A 26,090-nucleotide genomic window follows, 5' to 3' on the forward strand; every position below is an offset into this window, starting at 1 on the left:
TTAGTGAACTTTGACCGATTGAGTTATGATTCAGATGCCAATATCTTAATTTCAGTATGTCGCAGTAATCAAAAAGGTTATCAAAAAGTTTGATCCAATACATGAAAACTATCCACCCATTTTGTGGATTGCTTGTAATATTTATTTATTCATTTATTTATCTATTAGTATCATCAAGCAAAGCACTCTTACACAAGTCAAGAAATATAAAATGCAAGGACATATAGCTAAAAAATACAATAAAGGATATGACTAAAAATTACTTAAATCTGAAAGTCTAGTTTAACAAACACTTCGATACATCTGCATTATGAGGCAAATATTTTGAACATGAGCAGAGTGACCCCAGATAACCAAAGATATAGCATTCGGAGAGAAGTACCCAAAAATAAGCCGAAACTTAGGTGGACATAGGAATACATATACATCTCAATATCACCATGTGACATTAAGGAATGTTACAACTTCATCTAAAGTCTGTTGACTATGACTATAATCTCTAGCGGAAAAAATTATCTTTTTGATTTAAACTTAATCGATTTGATACTCACTTCCTCAGGTCACTGCATGACTGCTATAATATCATGGCCAGATAAGCTGCAATCAAGGATGCTGTGTCATTAGCATAAAGATAAAATACCCTACCCAGGATGATAGCTGTAAAGATCATTGACAAACACCAGAAAGAGAATGGGCCCAAGAATAAATTCATCAGTAGGACCAATCACTCTCAAAGTGAACATATTGACTCTTGCCTGTCAAAGTGGGAATGGAGTAAGTTAATACTTGAATTGTCAATTTTAAAGAAGTTTACTATGCTCAACACAATCCGCAAAGGCTTCTGACAAATCGTAAACTGTGGTCTGAGAGTGGAAACTGCACTTAAAATCTTCCAGAATCCTGGTCACACAAGTCCCCGACCGCTGTATCTGTTAAGTGTTTATGTCTAATTGCCTAACATAAAGCAATGAATTTTGCTTTTCTATTTGACTCTTTCGTAAGCTCTTAAATATTTTACCAAGCTTTGTGTAAAGAAATTGGCCAATAATTCTCGGGATCTATCTTTCATCAGGATTTTTTTTACTTTTTCATAGAACTAATCACTTGACAGAACTAAGTATAAGTCAATTACCTGATGGAGAGTGATATGTGGTATATATCTAAGACTGACCATACCTAAGCCCAGCAACAACTTGCAAGCCTCGTTTGCTGCTGGTCACTAGAATTGAATACATCCAACTTTTAATAACTTCAAAGAAATTGATAGAAATAAAATTTCACTGAGGTAATGTTCTCTTAAAGTCTCTTAAAGGAATATATATGTTGATCACCAATAAACCTAATCTGATTAACGGTTAATTAAATACGTTTCATTACCACTGTTCCTACTGCATTAAGTGGTATTTCTTACCAATAATTGGAATAGATTGGGTGTTAGATGATAGCTTGTATACCGGCTCATAAACTAACAGTATTCTTACTTCGTGACCAAAATTGAAGAGCAGTTTTAGTAATTTTTTGTAATGGTTTCTAATTTATTTAATTAATTGAACTAATTAGGGATTTGGATTAAAGAAAATAAGTTGGTAAAAGATAAGTGGTAAAAGGTATATTTTAAAAATTTAAAATTTTTCATATAACATTTGTGAAAAACAAAATCAAGAGTCAATTTTTAAATAAAGGATAAATTTTAAATTAGCCAATAAGGCATTTATTTCAAGAAGGCTTCTAAAATAAATGTAAAACAAAATGAAAATTTATACAGAATACGTATTTGGAGTCGAAAGGGCTTATTGGTGTTCCGTTTTGTCATCGATTTCCAGGACGCCCCGTTTCCTGTAGAAGTCGCACGTGGGACAGGATCGCTTGAACGCCGTTTCGACTTCGTCATAGAAAGTTAGGGTCGTTCTTCCATAATTTAGTGACGTCAGGGCGGGCACCGGCTTATCCTTTTCCTGCACCATAAATAATTTATTAGCTTAAAGACATTTTAAGTTTTAAAGAGGGTCTGCTCTCGTAATTGGCCTAGTGAGGGGTTCAAAAATGCAGTAGGGCCATTTAATTAGTATTACTTTCCTTAAACTGTAAAAGATATCAAGATGATTATGTTTGGAATATAAAGCAATTTTAAATAATAATAATTTTTTTTTAATGGCATATTACTAACTTTTGAGATCAGCTGCTCAAAGTTACATTAAGAAAAATATTCTTATAGTTAAGCCTCCTGCTCTAATGATGTAAATGTCTACCAATCTTTATAGAGTGATACAGATTTTATTTAGCTTCTTGGAAGGAATAACTCTTTCAAAAATTGGTGCCATAGTGACCAAAAATCATGGCCAATCATCGTTAATCTTGTTAATTCTAGCGAATTTATGTGACTTTTATTACGTAATGATGGTCAAAGTAGAGAGTAACAATAAAGCTTTAAGACATTTTTCTGTCCTTTTTTAGACCATAGACGCTTTTTAGTCATTATGATATACAGGGTGGTCCAGTTTAAACGTCATTAATTTTAACACGTAATAGAGAATTTAAAAAGAAATAGACTTTCATTATAAATTTTTTCTCAGTAATGCTTAATAACAAAGATACAGGGTGTTAAAGTTAAGAATAATTATTTGTTTATTTATTATAACTTTTAAACTACTGGCTCAATTTTAATTAAATTTCGCATGCGGGTTACTATGGTGAATTGTCAATTTCTGATAAAGACAATTTTTAAAAAAATTGCCAGTGGCGTAACATACGGAGGGACTTGGTCCTTTTTTGCCACAAATCTGCGAGGCGATAAAATATTTTTTTATAAGAAATCAACTATTAGTTTCTCCATTTAATTTGAAAAAAAACGTAATTCTTGCAAAATTATTATTTAAGGCACTGTTTTTCTTAATTTTTATAATATAAAATATCTTAATTTTTATAATAATTTTTTCGTCATCAGTATTTAAGTCCTGATTTAAAAGAAAAGTACAAGTAATTTTTTTCTATTAAGTATACAGTGTGTTTATTAATTGAATATCAATAATACAGGCTAAGAATACTGAAAATTCTATTGTAGATCCAGTAACGGCAATAAAAATGAAGAGTTTTAAAAAATATGTTAATAATAACTTTCCTCCAAGTATTCACGCCCTGTATAATTGGACCAAAAACCCTATGTAATTACTTATAAGTACTAAAAAACACAATTTATTGCGGTTTTTATGACATATAATGGCCAAAGTGGAGAAATCATAAAACTGTTTTTTTTTTCTATTTTTAGAGAAAAACAGAACATTTATTAGCTTTTATTGCAAAAAGCGTGATAAACTAAATTGCAAAAATGCTTTAAAAATCCACAAAATGCAAAATGCAAATAAAATAGGTAAAATTGGTAATAATAACACTGAATGTTAGTGTTAATAACTTTATACACTCCAGGTACTTTATGTAATAGATATAAGAAAGGACGGAGGTGATAGGAAGAACTGATTGGGCAGCTTTTTCACCACAATAATTTTTGGTAATTTGAATTTAATTTTTATATTTGATAAGAAATGTACTAAAGGAGAGGTTTTGTGATATTGCGCAACACATGTTTTTACTTATCGGATTCTTCACGACAAAGCCTTCATAAAATAAAAAAAATATAAGGATCACGAACAGGAGTGAGCTTTTAAAAATTCCACTTTATGTAGGTATGTAGATACATTTTCATTTTTAATAGCAATCATTTGCCACCATATATTTGGACTTTTGTTGTAATTTTTTTTGTCTATTTTCAGAAGCTACCCTTTAATATTACTAGCGTATTCTAGTCCAGTTTTGGTAATTGGCTTTTTATAAAATTTTGAGTAAACCAACAAATAATACAAAGGAGTGTCTCTGAATCTGTGTCAATTTAATAATATTTGTAATGTATATGGTAATATCCTTGATCTGATATTTGCTGATTTCTCATGCATTGTTGATGGTGGTGTTTCACTTGTCCCAGAGATCGCATTTTATACTTCTATTGTTATATCAATTAGAGCAAAAATCAATTGTAACTTTAAACCAAAGCCTCAAAGTGTCAACTATAATTTTATAAGGCCTAACTTTCTCACGCTGAAGCAGTTTATCTTTGAGTTTCAGTGGAATTTTATTCATAATTTTAATAATGTTAATGGGACAGTTTTCAGTTTCTATGGATTTTATCTTTGAGCAGTTCTTCGATATGGATATCGTAAAAATAAATATTAGGTTTTATAATTAAATAAAAATTATACTATTCCAGCTTGTATATTACCCAAAATATAGCAGCTCTAAAAGAAAAGTACAGGTTGCTTACTAGATGCAAAAAAACAAAATCTGTTCACTTTACTGCTTATGAAGCCTTGCAAGAACCCATAAAATCCTATATTGATGTATCGTATATGGTTTATATTACAAATACTGCAAATTATATATATCATGATCCAAAGAGATTTGTATAACAAGAAAGAAACACATCTAGCATCCTTAATATCTTAAACTACATCTGCTGATTTCAGTCTGCAGATGTACAATCTGCTTCTCAAAATATTCATAGTTATCAATTAAATCATGTGGATGTATTGTCATCCTTAAAAATACTAAAGAATAAGGAGTCTACTTTCGCTGAACCTGTGTATACTTTTGAGTTTGTCTTTACGGATAAGCATTTCTTCCAACGTCTAAAAACAAGCAAGAATTTTTCCTATCTTTAGGTCAGGAGAGAAAAATATGGTGAAGAACTAACACCCAATCACTAGTTTGTTCAATTTTTCTAAGGCCTTTGATACCTTCATTTATAGCAACCTGTTTCATTAAATCAAACAGCTTATTTTACCTTAACAGTATGATTTGTCAGTGTAGAGCAACATTTATTAATTTAACATCATTTCTTCGAAATGCTACATGCAGCTATAAGTAAATAGTGCTTAACAAAAACTTGATAGCTTTTTTAAATAGCGTGAAGTGAATAGACTACTTTAATTTTCAGAAATGTAAGAAGATGTCAATTTCTTTGCTTAAAGATCAGATTGACTTTGTTTAATAAATGATACTACACTTCCAAATTTTAACTCTGTTAATCACATAGAGGTCGATGTTGTTAAAGTTGATATTTTTCACAAGCGCTTGCAGTTGAACCATTCTTTAAGGATAATTAAATCATCAACTATGGTTAGCTCCAGCCGCCCAATCTCAATGTCCTGCTATAGTATTAAAGTATCGTCGGCAAAAAGGGTGAACTAGCCAGACATATTCAACTGAACAAGATCATTAATATATAGCAGAAACAAAACAGGACCCGAAACAGAGCCTTCCAATTATGAAAACTTTGCTCCTGAGCATACAAAATGTTGATAACGGCAATTAAGATAAAATGAAAACCAGGAAATAGCCAGGCCTCGAAAGCTATATCTCTCGAGCTTTAGCAGCAGATTCGGTAATCTACACAATCGAAAGCCTTGGATAGATCACAAAACACCGCTGCCATCAACCCTCCCTGATTCAATCAATAGTATCCCTAACATCATTGTAACTGATAGCTTTAAATTTAAACTCAGGTATATTATTGACTTAGGGCTTTAGTGTTTATTAAAAGTGATAAGCTGATGGTCAAAACTATTTATTACATTTTCGGCAACTGAGCAGAAAAAATTATCGAAGCTGTTAGCATTAAGTAAGATATTTGCCTTGACCCTTATTGCTCTTTAGGGATTATTTGACTTACTGATAAAGTTGTCATCGGCTTGAATTGGCTTTTTCCCTAGTTTTCTTCCATACCCAATATACATATTAGAAATTGACCACTCATATGTTGTTTTTCTAAAAAACCCATTTTAAGAAAACTCGAAATGAAACATTTTTCAGACAGTAATTGAAAAAGCTTATAATTTATAATTATATTCCTGATAATCATAAATTTTGCATCAGGAAACCCTCCTTAACTAATTTTGTATAATACTACTAAATTACCCTAGAAATTTTTTATTAAAGCCAAAAAATGTACCCTCATAATAAACTGTTAAAGCGTCGTAAAAACTCGAAAAACTCTTTTTATAAACATCCATTTATCCAGGTTTTGTGAAAAACGCCTCATCTATCTCTCAAATCGCGACTATAATACCGATCTTAGCAGCGAACTTTTACAAAAATCCGGTCGTTTATTTCTTCCACGCTCGAATTTCACCTTTACATGGAACTTTTTCATTCTGGAAAATGGGTTATTTTGGCGAGAGTCCAGCCGAAGCAATTACTTGAAGCGCCTTATTATCGCTTTTGCAACGGAAGCGAATTACCTGAACTCACTGACCCGTAAGGAGGTGTTTGCTTTATCGTATTTTCATTACGAAAATAGATAAAGCCAGTGCGCAATAATTAAGTTTTACTTTTTGTCAACTATTTTTTTTTAATCTAATACGTACCTGCTGGAAAATATTTTCCCGGATAGTGGGGAGAAATCGTCGATTATCCTTCGCCTTTTTTGGATCCCACAAGGGAAATGTCTTCGTAAAAGCAAAATAATGATCGTACTCCAGTAAACGTGAATGTTGCTGCCTATTGTTAAAGTAGTTTATCTCCAGTTCTAAGTCCATAGGGATGGTTTTCTAGGAACAAAAGGAATTTTACCATTTACGGCAAGTTTTTAAATAAATGATGAAATTTCCTTGGAGTATAACTTGTGTGAGAGTTCTTAAAGATAATGAAAGGACAATGTGTGTCATTTCGTATAAAGTTATGCATTTCTCGAACTTAAATTTTTTATAATATATTTAAAATGAATTATAAAGTCATTCAGAAATTGTTTTTTTTTAATTTAATAAGACGTTTTATCGATTAGTCGGACGTCTAAAGTATTAACAAATAAAAAGAAGTTAATGTGGCAATGAATTATTTAAGATATAGAGTGTTAACATCGAAAAAATATTAATCACCAAAACATATTAATTTTTTGATCTACTTACAGTAATTATAGGAACGGAACATAATTTACAGCGATCCCCAATAATTTTGGTCTTTCAGATATACATTTATAAGTCAAAATTAAATTTTTTCTTTATTTTATTTAGATACCCTCTGGGTTCCCTGTAAATGTGACTTGTCTGATGTCCATATACCAATTATAGATGAAATATATCTATTTATACTGATCGTTCATATTTTCTAGATCTCAGATAGACATTTATTGGATTTTATGGATCAAAAGTATTTTTTTAACTTTTAATCGCATTTTGTACTCTAAAAACATTTTGGATTACTTGATATTATGATTTTTTTCCGGATTTAGATTAACTGCGGACAGAGGATATTATTTTATAGCGATGGTTGTCAAGTTCTGGATCTCAGATAAACATTAATGGGACAAAAGCGTATTTTATATTTTTTTGCAATTAATAAAACATCTTTTTTAAAATAATAAAAAAGAACATAATTAGTCAAGTTTTAACTTTGTCATGGTTTAATGATTTTAAGCTATAAAATACCCTGATAGCACAGATCGTTTAAGAAATATACTATTAAAGTTCTTCTAATATTTGAGTGTTCATAAAACGAGCTCTGAGGGAATGTTTCTGGAATGTTTCCTTAAAAATGTTTGCTATTCATATTCTTTGATTATAGCAGGAATATTTTGTCGGACTGTTTATATACACTCTTTTAAATCAAACGATATGACTTTTTCCATGGAAGTCCATGAATGCAGTTTAATACGTTTAGAGGATACTGGATCTTCTTATAATAGAGGAAATAGTGATAGAACACATGAAAATTTATATTCTTATAGTAAATAAAATATTTCCAAAATGTTCAAACTGCTGACTCAGGCCATGCTACGGAAGTTCTTTTAAAAAACTCTATTTGTATTACCTTGCCTATGATAAAACAAAAAAAAATCTACAATCTAAAAAATGAAAAAATGTCTTTTGATCATATACGGGGTGTTTTCAAAGTTGAGTCATTTGTTTCAACACCTTGTAAAACTCCTCAAAAGAAGCTGATATACTATAAATCCTGGTATCCACGAATTTAATCACAAGAATTTTTAACGCGCTCTTAAATTTCTTCTGGAGTATTTACTGCTCCATTTTGATAAACCAATTCTGTCAAATAGCCCCATAAGAAAAAATCACAAGGAGTTGAATCTGGGAATCGAGGAGGCCAAGGAATGGATCCATTGAATCCAATTCAATCAACAAACTAGCTGTACTAAATCTGATGTAGTGGTTGAAAGCTTAAACGAATTTTTGAAAATATTTAAGAATTGTGGCAAACTCTAACACTGTTGATCATAAGTTTCGACAGCAGTTTTTCTGGAATCCTAAGAGATCATAATAATCTCAATACAACAATAAGAAAAGACTTTTGAATTCTTAAGAGATCAAAAGAATTCAGGAGACTTTTATTTCAGAAATGTTGGAGTTCATGACCAAAAATATTCCAACCAGAATCAAAGAACAAATACTTAATATACGCCAACTTATTTAAAAAGCTCGAGAGTTCAAAATAACAACGTACTTCTAGACTATTCCAAAGCCTAAAGGTAATGGAAGTTGCATCTGGTATCACTCATCCAAAGTCCGGTGTAAATTAGGGTTGTATACTCTCGCCAATGCTATCTAATATATTCACATTATGAGAGAAATTCTGGATGGCTGGAGAAAGAGAGAGAGCGAGAGATCTATTCCAGTCCATTATATGTATATATCTAGGACATCATACATTAACTTGTTTTCGTTCCTGCCTATCCTCTACTACACAGAACCAGAATTATGAACAGCTAGTTGATATCCTACTAGTTTGGCTTTAGGAGTAAGGGAATTACTATATTACATGCAGCTACATTATTTTGTGACTTCAGTAAGGCCTTTGATTTTGTCTCATACTTGTTTCTCAGCGCAATAGCTCCTATTTCAACGTTAAATAGAATAATTGCTTATGAAATTAATATTAAACAATTTGTATGAATGAAAGAAGGTATAAAATTTCTGTTCTTATCGAGATATGGTATACGAACGAATAATTGTGTATAAAAATTAGGATTTACTTTCTTCGTTGCACCACATTTATTTAAGTTTCCATGGTGACATTAAAAAAAAAGCATTCGAACGATCTTTACTCCATTGTTAGCATTAAGTGGTTCTCAAGTATGTAAATTGTTTAAACTGGCAACTAAGTAAGAAAATCTGTTTTATGCCATTTTTTTACTGGAACTTTAGCACACGTTTAAGACCAAAACCTACATTTAAATTTAGTATGATAGGATGGGACTGTGTGGTTATTGTTTTCTTATCCATGTTACGTATAAGCTTATCATGGAGCTTGAATTTAAATTTAATATATCCAATCTTAATATAAACAACATCCATATCACCATGCAACTAACCTAAAACTAAAAGACATTGTATTTGTTGCAAAAGTTACTTCTGGTAATATCAAGTCTCTAGATGGGTAAGAAACTGATGAAGAAGTAAAAAAAAGATTCGACTAATAGCCATTAATACCTTTTTATATTTGGTTTTAAGGTATATTAATAGTAGACTTTTTTCTATATTTATTTCCATTAGTTTGATGATTTTTATTCCAGGAACATTAAGAGTTCCTAAGATCGAACCAAAGATTACTGAAAATCATACAAATTTTGATAAATGGTAAGAGCAGTAAACAAAAAACGATAAGAATTTACACGGCATTCACCAAGAATATCAAAAGAATTGTTTATTAACATTCTTATTTTTCCAATTTTTTAATGTTCTAGTATCTGTTTTATTATGAAACTTTTATAAAGGTCATTTACATGGTATATCAGGTTCCTTTGACGAATCCTGCAAGCCATTAAAATAAATAACTCAACTTTGAAAACACCCTGTATAATATAATTTATACAAGACACAATCTAAATCAGGCAATCATACACAAACAAAACGGATGATAAATGTGTTATATTTAGGAGTGTTAAAAGGTATTTTCTTTTATACTTTTTTCACCGTATGGGTTTTTATTAATTGAATAACAAAAGAGTTTAAATTAAAAATAATATTTGTTTCTCATTAAATTATGCTTATAAACCTAAAATTGTAGCAAATCCTTAGAATATCCATGAAGGTTATGCAAACATAATTACCCATCCTTTGTTTTCGATTCTGCTCCACACTTCTTCGCGATTTTTTAAACGAGCTATGGGGGTATACCATGTAGCTTTCGGCATTTTAAGCTTTAAAAGAAACAAATATAAGCAAATTTGGCAAGAAATGCACTGATTGACAAATATTGACAAACTTCATTTTTGACCATTATATTTAACTACATTCAAAAAATTACGTTAATTAATTCTATTCAAAATTATAATAATCAACCAAAATATGCAAATTTATAGTGAAAAGTGTGTGTTTTAAACAGATATAATGTGCGATTAACCACATATCACATAAATAACTATATCGAATCAGCTTAACACCCCCTAAATAATTTATAAGGGACAAAACATATATTGCAGATAGATCCATCAGCCGTGCTTTGTCATTCGTTCAAAGGCCCCGCATAGTATCAAATTGAACGTGCCGCCATTTAAATTTCCCTTGAATAGACCAATAATGGACCGATTCCCATCCCATATACTAATTACAATCAAATAATTGAAACTACGCAATATATTCTGCATCATTTATTTTACCGTAGGCGTATGCCCTTTGTCTATATTATCGATGGAAGTGCAAATATCGAAAATAATTTGATATGTGGCTCAATTGAGGAGGAAATATTATATTATAGGAAGCGATTTTTGATAATTGTAAAATCTTAGTAAGTTTTTGGTAATAGATGAAGACTGTTGCAGTTCACATGTGTCAGAAATAATTTTTTTTTGGTATGTGAGAAGCCATAGGGGGCGAAAGTTGTTAAGAAGATTTGGGAAAGGCGAGACAAAAATAAGACTCAATTAACTTTAAAGATGAATACCAGTTATATTGGTTCCAATTCTTAAAGTATCCAAACAAATTTGTTTGTGATAATTTGCGATTGATGTTTTTATATCTCTTTCAGTGTAACCTTTTTGACTCAAAAAAGGCGTTTTTGGGTTAGCAACTGCAGGGTGGGACAAAAGTCCCCAAGGGATCTGAAAAATGAATAACTTCTTTAAATTTAAGTTTTAATTTTTATTCTATACACAAAACTACAATACAATATTTAGAGCTTTTTCAAATGTAAAGAATTACATTACGCAAATGATTGCCATTTTTAACCTCGCAAAGTGCACCTCTTGCAAGAGCATTTTCCATGGCCCAAGTCAGAATATCTAGCCACAAAGCCCTAACTTCTACTCGAATATTATTGTTTAGTCTGGGGTTATAAACATACACCTTTTCTTTCATATATCTATAAAGGAAATAATTAAAGGCTGTTAAGTATGGTGAGCGGGCGGGTGGGTCAATTGAATCCTGAAATTCTCTAAATTAAACTTTCGGCAAAGATCTGCCTTAGAAGGAGCATATTGGCTCAAGCATTAATCCCATCTTGTTCGAACATCATCGCTTCAATATCAGCAAATATCGCTTGCCATCTACAGATACATCACTGCCATTGTGGTCTTCGATGAAGAATGGTCCAATAATTCGTTAAGACGTAACTACGCACTATACTGGACATCTAATATTTCTTTTGCAATACAGTTTATTTACAAAGTTGTTTAAATGAAAATAGGCTTTATCACTCATGATCAGATAATGAAGAAATTCATTCATTACCTACTCTAGCCAATTTTTGCAAGTTAACTGTATAAGCTAGTCGTTGTTGGAAATCTGCTGGTTTCAGTTCTTGCACTAGCTGCACTTTAGATGGAAACACATGTAAATTTCCCTTTAATATTCTGCGTAAAAACCTCCAAGATCTCTGCAGTTTAGCAGAATGTCTTCGGGTTGAGGTTTCTGAATTCTCCTAAACGTGTTGAATGCTCTCTTCATTTCTTGCGGATTGGGACCTTTCCCTTCGTGGAAGATCTATAACTGTACCTTGTTGCTAAAATCGTGCCACTAAATATTAAATCATCGATTTAGAAAATCCGCAAATTGATGAAATAAATATATTCAAAATAAAATTATATGAGTTTAGTACGCTGATTAAGGTTGTACGCTCCATAATCTCCTAGATTTAATTTTTCATAATTGAAAAAAAAAATATTAAAAAGTAATTAATTTTTCAAATCCCTTTATGACTTTTGCCCCACCCTTTACTTCAACTTCATCATTTGTACTCGTACTTGCAATATCCCCTCTAATTTTACAATATACCCTAACATTTCATCACACTCAGATACTCCCCAAGAGAAAAGTTCTCTATGCATTTTTGAACAAGGATTTCAAAAACCTATTTAGGAAGACTTTGCTGCCAATTTTCCTTTAATCTCTCTTCTCCAGTCGCCCCTTTATTGAACTAGATATAACAAAATACTTGAATATGTCATTTCCTATCCCATCTATAGATTGTAGATCCTCATGATTAGATTTAGACTCCCAAGAAATTCTCAGTTTCGAGTTGTTCAGTTTTGTCTTTTAATTTACATTTTTGTTTTTTAATTTATCGTACCCTATTAAATTTGTATATAATTTGTTGCAGATAAATCGTTTACTAATGAAATAGAAGTCCACTTAGTTTTATCTTTAAATCCAAAAAATACATGCATCCTTTCTAATTTATTTTCATCTAAATCTTCGAACAATAACGTGGCAATCATGGGTTTCCATTCAGATAGCAGCTTTCTCACATTCAATAATATGTCCTACTCTTTTTCAGAAAGTGAGAAAAATGTATGTTCAAAAACAAAAAATACTTTCTTTTATGGAGCTGTAAAACGAAATAGATTATATAGGAGCTATTAAGAGTTAAAAAATAATAAAGCTTAAAAAAATTGGATTTACATAATTTTTAAATTAATGTACTATAAATGCATTATCCACAATTGAAATGAAATCTTATTATCTGGCTCGAAGGACCTTATGTTATATTTTGGTGTGGACTGTATCGGTATGTGTGGATTGTGTATCCGTTGCTCTAAATTAAATTTAAGTATTTCCAAACATTCCTATATTCAAATTAACATTCAATTACAAAACAACCATGATCATGACAATTATTCTGCAAAAATACGCGTATTTTTTTTCTACATATGCGCTCTTTTTAATGTCTGTCATATGTCATACGTGAACGCGTTGTCAGATATTAATAGTGCTTCCAGATTGGTGGTTTTACCACTAAATTTAAGGGTTTTTAAACACATTACTGGGATTTTTAGGATGATAAAATATTATTATGAAAATGTAAATACGTTAATTATTCTCCTAGTTTTTGTACAATTTTATTAGTATTCTGTAGTTAAAGTTACAGAACAACCATGATCATGACAATTATTCTGCAAAAATACGCGTATTTTTTTTCTACATATGCGCTCTTTTTAATGTCTGTCATATCTCATACGTGAACGCGTTGTCAGATACTAATAGTGCTTCCAGATTGGTGGTTTTACCACTAAATTTAAGGGTTTTTAAACACATTACTGGGATTTTTAGGATGACAAAATATTACTATGAAAATGTAAATACGTTAATTATTCTCCTAGTTTTTGTACAATTTTATTAGTATTCTGTAGTTAAAGTTGATTCGTAGGGTTTCTTTAGGGTTCTACTTACGTTTGGTTTATTATTTTATCTATAGTGTTTAGTTTTTTAGTAGTTCATCTTGTTCGAAAGCCCCATTTTGGCCCCAATTTAGGTTATTTAGGTTATATTATTGTAAATCCCTGTAGTTCTAATTTTCTAGAATTTGTATACTTGCTTGCTTTGACTGTCAGTATTCTCCTAAAATTATTGGTCTCTTTGGGCAAAAACAATGAAGATAATTCTAAATATTTCGAAACTGTTCCATCGGGTTTTAAAAAGGACGCGCTTCATGACAATTCATTCAGTTTTAATTGTTTAGTGAGTTTTTACCTTGGAAACAATTAAACGACAGTCAAGGCGAGTTAGGTTAAGTGTTTTTGACGTTGACAATAAAAGTGTGTTCCCGAATTTCGTTACAATATTATTGGGAATTTTGGTGAGAACTTTTATGATCCTTTTTGGAAATTAGAATTTTATTGGTAACATAATTAGCGAGATGATGATTTTCTTTTTATCGCAAGAACATCTTGCGTCTTTGTCTTCATAAATTTCTCCATGTTCATAAATATCCTTCATGCAAAAAAGACGGATAGAATACTCAGGTGGAGATACGCAAGTGAAAAGTTCTTGTAGAGCGACGAAGACGCAAGATGAAGGAACCACGCGATAGAAACAAATGTAAATCTTTATTTGTATCATCGTGCACACGAAATAAAAAAGGTCTTATTCAACCGTATGACCTATAAATCGAAAGTGTGATACATTTTAAGCATCGTATACTAAATTATATTACTAGAAAAAAAATGTTTAAAGCCCCTTTTAGTGGGAAACTGGAGGATCTCTAATAGAAGAAAGACCTATCTGACGACACTGCATGTTATGATCCAACCACCTTACCACATTCACTATTTGTCCACAGTCTTCTTGCTCTATCAACTTTACTCTTGGCATGTGATGTTTTAAATTAAAAATCAGTTTTTTAACTTTCTAACATGTCATATTCCAGGAACATTGCCCTAAATTGCCCGAAACTGATTTAATTCTTTTATAGCGATCTTCAATCACGTTTGGATTTCAGATGTATATTTATGGGTAATAAGTCCTTATTTTCACTTGAAAAACATTCTAAATAGTTCAAACACATTTGCTTATTGACATATATTTGACAAGTGCAGGCAGACGGGATTAGTTTATAGCAATCGTTAAAAATTTCCGAATATTATGTAGACTTTTATGGTGATCTATAGATCAAAAGTTCAGTTTTTCACTTTTTAGGACCTTCTGGATTGCTCCAACATATCACTTATTAAACGTATTTAGACCAATTGCAGAAATAATGCTTTTGAATCATTTTGTAATGATAGTCAGTAATATTTGGATCTTACCATTATGGCAATTTATCAGTCAAATGTCCATCAGTAATATGCGAAAGGAAAAAAAGAGTAGTATTATGAGATTCCATAAAAAAAATTAAGCTTGAGTTTCTGATGGTATTAAGACAATAAGGAACTTTAGCTCTGGTCATTTTATAATTTCCCTATAGTCTAGTGGTCCTTAATCCGGAGACTGGCCTAGTTATTACAATTTTATATTAAACAACTCTAATTTAGTAACAAAAAAACCTGCTATAATTGCATTTTAAAACCGTGCTTAAAAGTACAACTGCAACTTCTCATCGCACTTCAATCAATTCAATAATGATTACTCGAGCACGCAAAGATAAGGGTTTGACAGGGGAGGATTAACACTTTGTAAGCTTGATATGGCTTGACATTCATTATAAGGGATAAAAAAGGTCAGGGTTCAATTCATCCATAGAAGGTATTTTGACACTAATATGAGAGAACACCTTCGTTCTAATAATTGCATAAAACATTATAGAGGAAAATCAGGAAGTGTAGAGGGTATGTAAATTATTTTATTTAAAATTGTACCTTTTTGCTGAATGATTTTATTGCCTTGTTGCCGTTCGTTATCGATTCTGTTTATATATGACCAATTTATCGAGTTTCCATGGATGTAAATTATCGTTTTATTTTACTGTATAAATTTGTTGGATGGGGATTTTGCACACGAATGATTGAGTTTAAAAAATATTTCGTGGCAAATTAATACATGAAGGTTACGTTTATATACTAGTGTTTTTTTATTATACTATCAATTGCCTTTACTTAGTTTGTGATAAATAAAGAAAACACATTTAAAACACGCATATAAATTTACAGAACAAATAAGTAATTTTTTCCAGCCTTGTCGTTATTTGGAGTAGACAGTGTTGAGTATATCTGTAATATTTCTTTTAATTTTTGTTATTTTTTCATTAAAGGTTCTTTCGAGGGGAGAATGTTCGGAAAACAAACAAAAAATATTTAATATTAAAAGAAAAAACAGGTTGGTTTGCTTATATATTTACTAAGACGGCAAAGCTAAATTACAAAAATAGATATCGTCCTATAATAATAAACGACTATTATAGAATTTTCATTAATTTTAATGATGTTTAGACCTATAAAAGCTTTGATGTTTAGGCTTACATTATCCGTAATGAATATTTAATCAACTTCAGGTATATGATTACCTTAATCATATATATTTTTTTGTCGATTTTGGATCGATAAACTTTTAGATTGACTTTGCTAATTCGTAAATTAATTTCAGATAAAAAATACTGAACCATAACAAATATTAAGGTGCTGATCCTTTACGATCACTTATTATTGCTGCTTAAGCACTTTTAAATGATTTAAGGGACTATTTACTTAAGTTCATCTTAATATTTTGCGGATTTTGGATCTTTTTTGTATCTATCTATATGGAACTGATAAAATATACTGCAATAATAGAAACTCATTAATACAGGCACATGGAATGTTTAAGTCTTACTACAAGCTGGAAAACTACACAGACTAGAAAAAAAACTAGAAAGACATAACGTGCTGTGGAATTTAGCAGAAACTCATTTTTAAGGATAGGGTAGTACCATATAGGGTATCATTCAAAGACAGGGTAATATCGTATATATGTCTGGAGAAGAAAAAACGGAACGTAATAGGGCCTTGCCTTTATAGGTAATAGGAAAATCAGCGTAAAAGTACGTAAAATTTTATGAAATGACAGAGCAGGATACTAGTATTGAGCATTCACTCCAAATCAAATAATTGTCACATAATACAAGCATATAAGCCAATGACGGAAGTTAAAGAGATATACGACAATATAAAAAATATAATAGTAAAGATTTAAAAAAAAGATATACTGTTAGTATATCAATGCCAAGATAGGTAGGACTGTTCTCAAGAACCATTTGCGCAACTTCATTGGTAAATACGGACTAGGTACCAGAAATCTACGAGGAGAACGTCTAATACTATACATGAAATTTGCAGTTTTCAATAACCGGGTTGCTATAGCAAACACTCTTAACTTCTCACTTCAAGCACCACCGATGTATATTATCGACATGGACAAGTCCCAATGGAAAGAACAAAAACCAAATCTAAAAAGTAAGAAACTAGATTGAAAACATCAATAAAAAACGTGAAAACAAAACCAGGTGTTGTTTACTATAAACACCTAAATCATCAAAAACCAAAAACACTAAATGAGAAACTCCCAACAGAGAAACTTTTCATGAACATTTAAGAACAACTCAAAAGTCTAACATCCCGAAAGCATACCAACCAAATTAAGAATAATCACAATAAATATCCAATTACACAATAAAATTGATAGACCGAAGAAGACAAATTTATAACTAAAAACATGGAAACAGAAAAAGACAACTTATTAAACATCTTAACTAACGAATCAAGCAGGATTATAGACGGGACAAGAACAACCATTAAAAAAATATATGGATGGATCTACCACGCCGAAAAGGTTATAGTAGATCCAATTGTAATACTGAAAGTATGGAGATACCACTACAAAGACTTATATAAGTTAGTAAGCCCGACAACATCCAAAGAACAAGCAACACCACCAAAAACAGAACTTGGGATTTCAGAAAATTAGGAAGTAAGTGGGACAGACAGCATCACAGGTGAAATACTTGAAGCCAAGGGACACTACGATACATGGAACGGTCAATGGAATGATGCGAATCGAATGACGAAATGTAACAAGTACAGAACAGTAATTCTCAAAGCATTACTCGATCTGAGCAGTTAAAAATATTTTTACTCCCATAAATATCGGATAAATAGAGAGTGTTTATACCAGGTAAAGTAGGGTACATAAAAGCAGCTAGTCAATGCCTGAAAAATCATTAAAAAAACGAGGATTGAAAAAACACACAATTTAAATTTTATTTTTCTTCGTGGACTATACGAAACCTTTGGAGTCTTTGAACTGGTCACTTCTGTGTATTCCACAAATGGAAGTGAAGTGATATTATTAAATAAGAGATTCTACCAACACAATAACGGAAAGGTTAGAATAGAACAATCAGTTTTCAGAGCTTTTAAGATACAGGTAGATGTCGGACAGATATGTATACTCTTGCACCTCCTTACAACATACATATATACATCATGAGAAAAGTTCTTGACGATTGGGAAGGTGGAATATCAATTGGAGGATAAAAAATAATCTGAGAACAGCTGATAAATATAATAAACAGGTTAAAAATCTATATTAGAAAATGTGGGTTAAAAATCACCAAAACAAAAACCAAGCAGTAATGATCGCGGATTGAACCAATAATATATTCAATATTAAAAATGTAGTGGGAAATGATGTAGTAGACACATTTGTATACCTGTGATCGTTGATAACCAAAGATGGAGGCTGTTCAAAGTAAATAAAGAGAAGATTAACAATGGCCAGACTAGAAGCAACTAAACTCATAAAAATATGGAGAGATTAAACCATTAGAAAACAGTGAAAGTAATGCTGGCCAGTTCCTTGATGTTTTCAATTACTGTTTTCTCTGCTGAAACATGGATGCTAAAGAAAACTGTTTGAAATGGTACGGTGTACAGATGAATCCTAAGAGTGTCAGGGGTGGAATACAGAATAAACGCCTCTGATCTACAAGAACTAAAAATCAAAAAGCGCCTACTTAATCAAATCAATAGAGCATACGTCAGTTAGTTTAGCCACATAGCTTGAAGAACAGGTGATATAGAAAATTTTATGGTCTAGGGAAGTTGAAGAAAAAAGACCTAGAGGACGGTCCAATTAGCTGGACCGACATATTAAAATGACGAGACTCTCAATGCAGTATAAAATAGGAACACAAGGGAAAAAAAATTCAAACACATACCTAAAACTACCACTACACTCTCCATAGGGTACAAAGGCTGAGAAGGTTCTATTTAGCTTTATTATTTAATTTATTGAAGGCCGAAAAAAGATCATATGAATTATTTGACTGATTTTAATTTCAATCATAATTATTTCTTTATTTTTGTAATACATAGGTGTCAATTGTCGGAAATCATTGCATAAAGTCTCTTTTTGAATTTTTTATATAGTGGTAACACCAGTTTCATCTAAATTGTAACTATCGAGTACTGAAAACTGGTGCCGTTTTAAAATAGATTCAGCAGGTCGTATTTTTGAGCTTCAGAGTAAATTCATCACAATCTATGCTGAACTTGGACTTAGCGAGCTGTAAGTAAATATAGGGTGAGCTACATGAGATGTTGACTCTATATCTTGTCTGAGGATCTACAGTGTATTTAAAAATTATATAAGTTTTATTGTATTAAATTTTTGTATATGACGTTTTATTTGTTGGAAATATATACCAATTTTATTATTTGGAATATACCGTAAATATTTAATTTTTTTTCATTTTAATAAACCTATATAAAATAATTCTATATAATTTCTCAAATCCAAATAATATCTGGCTTATCCGAATAATAAATATTAATCAGTTTTAAAATAAATGGAGATTAAAAAAAAAGCGTTTTAAGTGAGCGCTGTCAACATTCGACGCTTTAACTTCATAAAATTAATAAAGGAATTTGCATATAGAAATATCAAATAATATTTATTGATTTTATGCAATGAGATTACCATTATAATTGGTTTGTAGCTCATAAATTGAGTAATTGTATATTTATATCTATATGAAGGAATATTTGTAACATAAGCCAATAAATTCAAAGCTGAATATGAACCAATTTAATGAAATCTATTTTAGTTTAGTCCCAAATTGGTAATAACCGATTTATTTGAAAAGGTAAATTATTACTTTTTAAATATTTTTCGATTTTTTCAGTTTTCTGTAATTCCAGTTTTTATTGCATCACCTGTATTTTATTAGCATTTTTCTTCGTAAACGTTCGTGTTTCCATTCCATATATTAGTACAGAGGTAAGACACTGATTAAAGAATTTTCTCTTAAGAAATATCGGCAGCTTGAACTTTAGTACTGTACTTAAATTACCAAAAATGGTAAACCTATCTTTCATCGAATCTCATGTATTGTCTCGTCCAATGTTAATTTCGTATCCTGAATGTTTATATACGTATATTTGTTCTATACTTTCGTTTTTAATTTTTAATGTGTCACTTAATTGTGTAAACTTAAATGTGTCAAGTACCAGATTTGTCATGAACTGTGTTTTTGCTCGATTAATTTTCAGGTAATTTCAGGTATAGGTGATTTAGTCTTTCTCTGTCTATGTTTATCCTTGTGTTTTCCCAGTCAATTTTATTTAGTAAAGTAAAAAGAAGCTGCGGCAATATACAAACAGTATTCTTTAGGTCAGCTAGTTGACATCAATAAAATAGTTATAATCGACAAAAGACAAAAAGTCGAAACCTGGAAAGAGTTCACTACAACAGATTAGCTACATCTCTCTATTTTTCAAAGATTATAGACCAGAACAAAATATAATCGGTATTTTTGGGAGATGACATAGGCGCACTTATACTGAGATATGAGATTGAAAAAGCGATAAAAGTATGAAAGACAATAAAGCACCCAGACAACATTCGCTCTGAGCTTCTAAAACTTCTCGATGACCAGGGAATAAAATGATAAATATTTTTAACAACATATACACTCTCCAAAATATGGCTGAAGTCAACATTCATACCAGCCCCTAAGGAGCGCAGCGCTAAACTATGATCAGAATATTGATTAATAAGTCTCAAGAGCCATCTCTTGAAGATCTTTCTAAGGGTTATGCACCAACGTATAAGGTGTGTGAAGAGCGCATTAGAAGAATAAAGCACTTTTGGTGCACAAGTGCTATTTCAGAGATTTCGTGATATGAACTGCGATGTGTATGCATGCTGCGTAGATTATCAAAGAGTCCAGTATAGAAAAATAGTAGAGATCCTTAGAAAGTCGGATTAGATGGTCGGGGCTTTATCGTCAACCTTTATTAGGGTCAAACTGCAAATCTACGAATAGAAGCCGAAAACAGCTTCTAAAAGGGAAGAATGACAAGGATGTATCTTCTCATTTCTTACCTCTATTATTTAACCTATATTCAGAGGCGATATTTAAAGAAACTCTAGATGTTATAGAACTGGGAATTTTTATAAAAGGCTAACGATTGAACAATATAAGGTATATACCGTAGTATTTGCTGATAATATTAAAAGCCTACAAGAACTCATGACAAGTATCAAAGATACCGGTGAGAAATGTGGTCTATTGCTGAACATAAATAATACAAAATTCATGATATTCTGGTTGTACCATGTGTACCTAAATGTACCTTGCCAACTTACTATCAGAAAGTAGTCAATCGAAAGAGTTGATTTATATACGTATAATAATAAGCAAAGAAAGAATGGCCAAACAAAGAAATTTTACGAGAATAGTCCTGAATTTTCAGATTTTTTCGAAGCAGCCTTTCTAAAATCATCAAACCTCTTTAGAAGCCACGACCTTAATCTAATAATAAAAGTAAGAATGCTTTGCTGTTACGTGTTCTCAGTGTTGGTTTATGGAGCAGAATCATGGAAACCCACTCACAAGCGCTCAAGAAAATAAATATAGATATGGAGAAAATAAAGAAGATCAAGGCTAGGAATGAACTACTTAAATTACATAATTTAGAATAATAATATAGAAACGTTATGAGCTCCTATCGCTGATTCTCTAGAGAAGAGTCCTAGGAGAGAGGACCTGGGAGGAGGAGTATCTCTTGGTTAAAGAATTTGAGAACTTGGTTGGATACCACAATGACCGGTCTTGTCAGGACAGTTATTTTAATGGTTCAAATTAACAGATTTTATTGAGCATACTTTGCAATAAAGCTATTAATAGCTTGGGATAGTAGTTTCCTTGTCTCAATTCTCTCGCGATTTTAAATTTGTCTGTATACTTATTTTCTGTAATTTTGACTTTTACTGTTGCAGACTTGCATATATATTTAGTTGTTGCAGAGTAGCGATGGTTGATGCGGCACTTAGCAACTGTTTCTAAGAGTGCCTTTTCAAAATCGACGAATGTTGATATGAGTGGTTTGTTGCATTTGACTTAAGTTGAGCTGTTAGCAAGTGGTGGTTTGACACATATCTCATACGAAAACTTGCTTATTCTTTCAAACGAACGGCTTCAGTTTTCTAGTAATAGACGGTTGGTGATGATATATTTTGTATATATGACTAAGAAGACTTATCGGTCTATAATTTGCATGATCTGCGTTGTCAGCTTTTTTATGTAAAATGGTAATTATGGTATTTTCCCATTGTGAGGAAGTTATCCCTTTCAGGAAGCATTTATTAAAAAGGATTTTTTACGACTTTTATGAGGCCTTGGCCACTTCTTCACTGGTTTCTATTACCAGTCGCCAGGGGCTTTATTGTCTTTCATATCTTTTAGTAGATCTCTTGTTAGATTATCGCAGGGTTATCTTTAGACTATTACACTTCGGATGAAAATAATTGTTAGGTTATCACATATTTGTTATATTTTTACTTTTGACTCCTCTTTAGCTTTTATTTTACGGTTTCTGTTACTCGTCTATACACTTTTTGTTAACCACTGGCCAGGTTTAACTTTGGGTGGATAACATTTTCATTAAGTTACTATTTATGTTTTTGCTTTTTTGGTCGAAAAAATAATTTTTATTAATTCTTATACTAGAATTTAAAAAACATATAAAAAAAAAAAACTCCTAAAAAATTTTTGATTTCATTTTCCATTACTTTCAGTCTCTACTAGCGGCAAGAGTAATGCTTCTGCGTTTGGATCAGAAGGTTCCTGGTTTGAGTCCTAGACTTAACAAATTTGCTTGTTTTACACCATATAGTCTAAACTACTATCGTTATGGAAATGTTTTTTGTATATAGTTTTATATTAACCTTGACATAGAGTTTTATTTATATAAGTTCAATAATAAAACAAAGAGTTTCGCTCGACTTATACTCCCAACTTAAACAACTTTATTGCTTGTAAACGTTATAAAGTATATAAAAAGCGAACGAAACAAATAAAAACATAAATACGCCTACACAAACCCCATTTCGCATATTTCACCTTCTACACCCTAAAATAATGGCGAGGAAGTGGCCCCCTACCTTAATGCTTTATCCAATTTAAAGAAAATCAGAAACAGGGCCATTTATTTCAGGAAAAAGGCCAAATTATATGGGGTCAGTCAGTCATTTATACGGGTTGTTTCCTAGAACATTAAAACTAAACATTATATTTTCCTAAATTATTTTAGTTTTATTAGAAATCACTACTATGTTCCATTTATCTTTGTCTCTTAAACATCTTAAGTCCCCGCCAACAACAATCGATTTCCAAAGATCAACCAAATAAATTGAAGAAAAGCAACAAAAACAATTTACCACCGTCACAAGTAGTAAGTCTGTTGCGGTCTGAGATAGACGTCTGATACTTTATTTTACACGCCAGAGAGGGCAGCTGTCTTCGCCTTTTACGGAAAAAAACTTTTCCTTTTTGTTCCGATATTGCGGTGGAAAAACTCGTTCTAAGCTGTTTTAAAGAAGAGAGGACAATTTAAAAAAACCCTTAAATTGTTTATTTGGGAATAAATCGTTTTTTCCAATGAGCTTTTAATGCATAACTTAAATATATATGATACATATTTTCTTATTAAATTATTTACGAGAACTCAAAGGGTGTATAAAGGTTGGGTTCAACCAATTTATCTTTTTGACAGAATGTTTACATATACAGTGTGTTTTAAGTTAGTGTGATAACAATAAATGAATATGGCACGGGAAGAAAGGCAAAGTGCAAAAAATGTAACGACCATCCAACTATCAGTCTAATGAGTTACGCTATCAAAATATTCCTAAACATAATAGATCAGAGAATCCTTAGGAAATTAGAACAAGATATTAGCGGAACCTAATTTATATTCGGAAATGCAATGGAAACCAGAGAATTACTTGTCTTTAATGTGCTGACTTAAAGATGACCAGATACAGAGAAAAAGCAGAGAAAGAAGAACCATTTCCTACTTAAATAATTTAAGAAAATGCCACAACTATAGCTCCGCTGAGTTGTTTAGAGCTGTAGTATCAAAATTGAGATTAGCTATGATGATACTCAACCTTGACACTTGAAGAAAAAAACAGTAGGGAGGAAAAGTAGGGAAAGTGAGATCAGTCACAAACACTTGTTTTAACAGAAACAAATTCCTATTTCATAAATACGATTTTAAAAAATAGAAGCCTATAGAATTATAAATATATCGACTTATTCACTTTACAAAAATACTTATATTTTCTTTTTTTGGCATAGTTTGTCAAGCACAAGCAAAATGTAACACAAGCATAAAAAAATAAAAAGGTGCTCAAAGTCCAAGACTTTAATGGTTTTAGAATTTTTAGTACAAAACATTGGCCAAATTATAAACAATATTGGAAATGCATATGATTAATTTACAGTAATAAAATTTGACACTATTTGATTTATATGCACTGAAAACACTTTTTATTATAGTTGAATAACATCTTATAAGTAAACTTATGTTACATAATTTCTGATCTTGGGTATGGATAAAGGTACAGATCCATCAAATTTGAATATCCATCGCTTTTGTTCTATACTTTTTCATTATGTTTAGCACTATAGCATTTTTTGAAATAATGCGTTATATACTTTTTTATATTCCAATAAGTTGCAGTGATCTTAAGTTAAACGAAACTGTTTGTTTGGCCTGGTAGGGAATGGACATAACTTCCAGTAATAAACGCTCAGGTATTTTTCTCAGTTTTTGAACACATCTCGCTTTTAATCTGTACCATTAAATGTGAATGAATGTCATCTATTGTTGCTTATGATTCTCCTCCAATCATCAGGTGTCTTAGATATAACTTATTGATTAATCAATTCCATATTCCGGTCATATTTTAAACAAGAATATCCGCGAACTAGGAAATTAATTTCAATATATTTAGATCGTTTTATTTGCGAAGTCAAATAATGCAGAATCCGAAAGACAGTGTAGTTCTTATTCTGACTGGCACATAAGTCGCAAAAAATAATGAGGTGTGGGACCGAATTGCTCATAATAGAATGATCAAAAGGGTAGAGCATATAACATACGTTATATTGGCCTTTATTCGCCACAGTTTCATCGTAAGTGTAAAAAAATCATCCTTGCTTGGAAAAAGGATGAATACCTATTAAAACTATAGAAGGACAATTGCCGCCGATAGTACACATTATTTATGCTTATGTTTGGCAAAGGCTAATTTTTTTGTATCATGGATCACTTCTAGGGTAACTAAATGAGAAATTAAATTTTGTTGAGACAATTTCCTGGAATTTTATTTATGTTGTGCACGTTTCAGGAGTTTTTGATATTACATTACTTGTACTTAAATGCTGTGATTGTGATCGTTATTACGAAGGTAAATTTTTGTTTTTGCTAATAAATGATTTTTATTTTAGTTATTATAATTTAGTTTAATAATAATTTAATAATATACGTTAACAATATAATTTTGACAAAAAATATTGGAAAAAAAAATTAAGAAAAGAAATACTTGTCTCTTTATTTGAGCTTGAAGAAGATCGAAATAAATGATCAAAACGTTGCTTAACAGATTGGAATGTCTTTTAATTGCCATCCTATTTCCCAATATTTTCGTTACTATTTTGCCTTGTTACTTTTTCTCTTGGTTTTCTATTAATTTCTTCGCCTCGCCTTGAAAGAATGATTAAGTAGAAACATCGATCCAACTATCAGCCATACTTTTTTCTACTTCCCTACTTACAGAATATTTCTTTTATTCTCTTATCTCAGTTTACATATGAAAGGGAATATGAAAGGGAAAAAATTAGCCTCATTTAATTGAATTTATTTTTCCAAGAATCGTTAACAATATTATAATTATTAGCAATGGTAATAAATGCTGCTTAGTTTTTAATTAACACAGCAATCGTCACAGCTGTAGACAAGCGTCAAGAATCGCGGAAAGAAGTCACTGTAAGTTTCAACAAAGTGAAATGTCACCACCAAACGTAAACTTAAAATCTTATTATATAAAGATTCTAGA

The 26,090-nt window shown here is 31.1% G+C and overlaps 2 protein-coding genes across 6 annotated transcripts in view; one reads left to right on the top strand and one right to left on the bottom strand.

Annotated features, from left to right (window-relative positions):
- The window catches only part of LOC126742806 (sodium/potassium/calcium exchanger Nckx30C), a 151,971-nt gene that overhangs the window by 52,861 nt on the left and 73,020 nt on the right, over positions 1-26,090 (top strand). The gene's annotated exons all lie outside the window — the stretch shown is intronic.
- Positions 1,685-10,261, bottom strand: LOC126742809 (uncharacterized). Its single transcript, XM_050449614.1, has 3 exons — positions 10,109-10,261; positions 6,414-6,596; positions 1,685-1,955 (listed from the first exon to the last, which is right to left on the bottom strand). Exons 1-3 carry the CDS (start codon positions 10,190-10,192, stop codon positions 1,791-1,793), a joined length of 432 nt encoding a protein of 143 aa, XP_050305571.1. The 5' UTR covers positions 10,193-10,261; the 3' UTR covers positions 1,685-1,790.

Source organism: Anthonomus grandis, chromosome 12 (genome assembly GCF_022605725.1).
Source record: "Anthonomus grandis grandis chromosome 12, icAntGran1.3, whole genome shotgun sequence".
NCBI lineage: Eukaryota > Metazoa > Arthropoda > Insecta > Coleoptera > Curculionidae > Anthonomus > Anthonomus grandis.

Excerpts from the sequence above, each read along its gene's own strand:
- LOC126742809 (XM_050449614.1), bottom strand. The coding sequence starts at position 10,192 with ATGCCGAAAGCTACATGGTATACCCCCATAGCTCGTTTAAAAAATCGC. Across the intron at positions 6,597-10,108 it reads GAATCGAAAACAAAGGATGG|AAAACCATCCCTATGGACTT; the intron begins GTAATTATGTTT and ends TTTTGTTCCTAG. Across the intron at positions 1,956-6,413 it reads GGGAAAATATTTTCCAGCAG|GAAAAGGATAAGCCGGTGCC; the intron begins GTACGTATTAGA and ends TTTATGGTGCAG.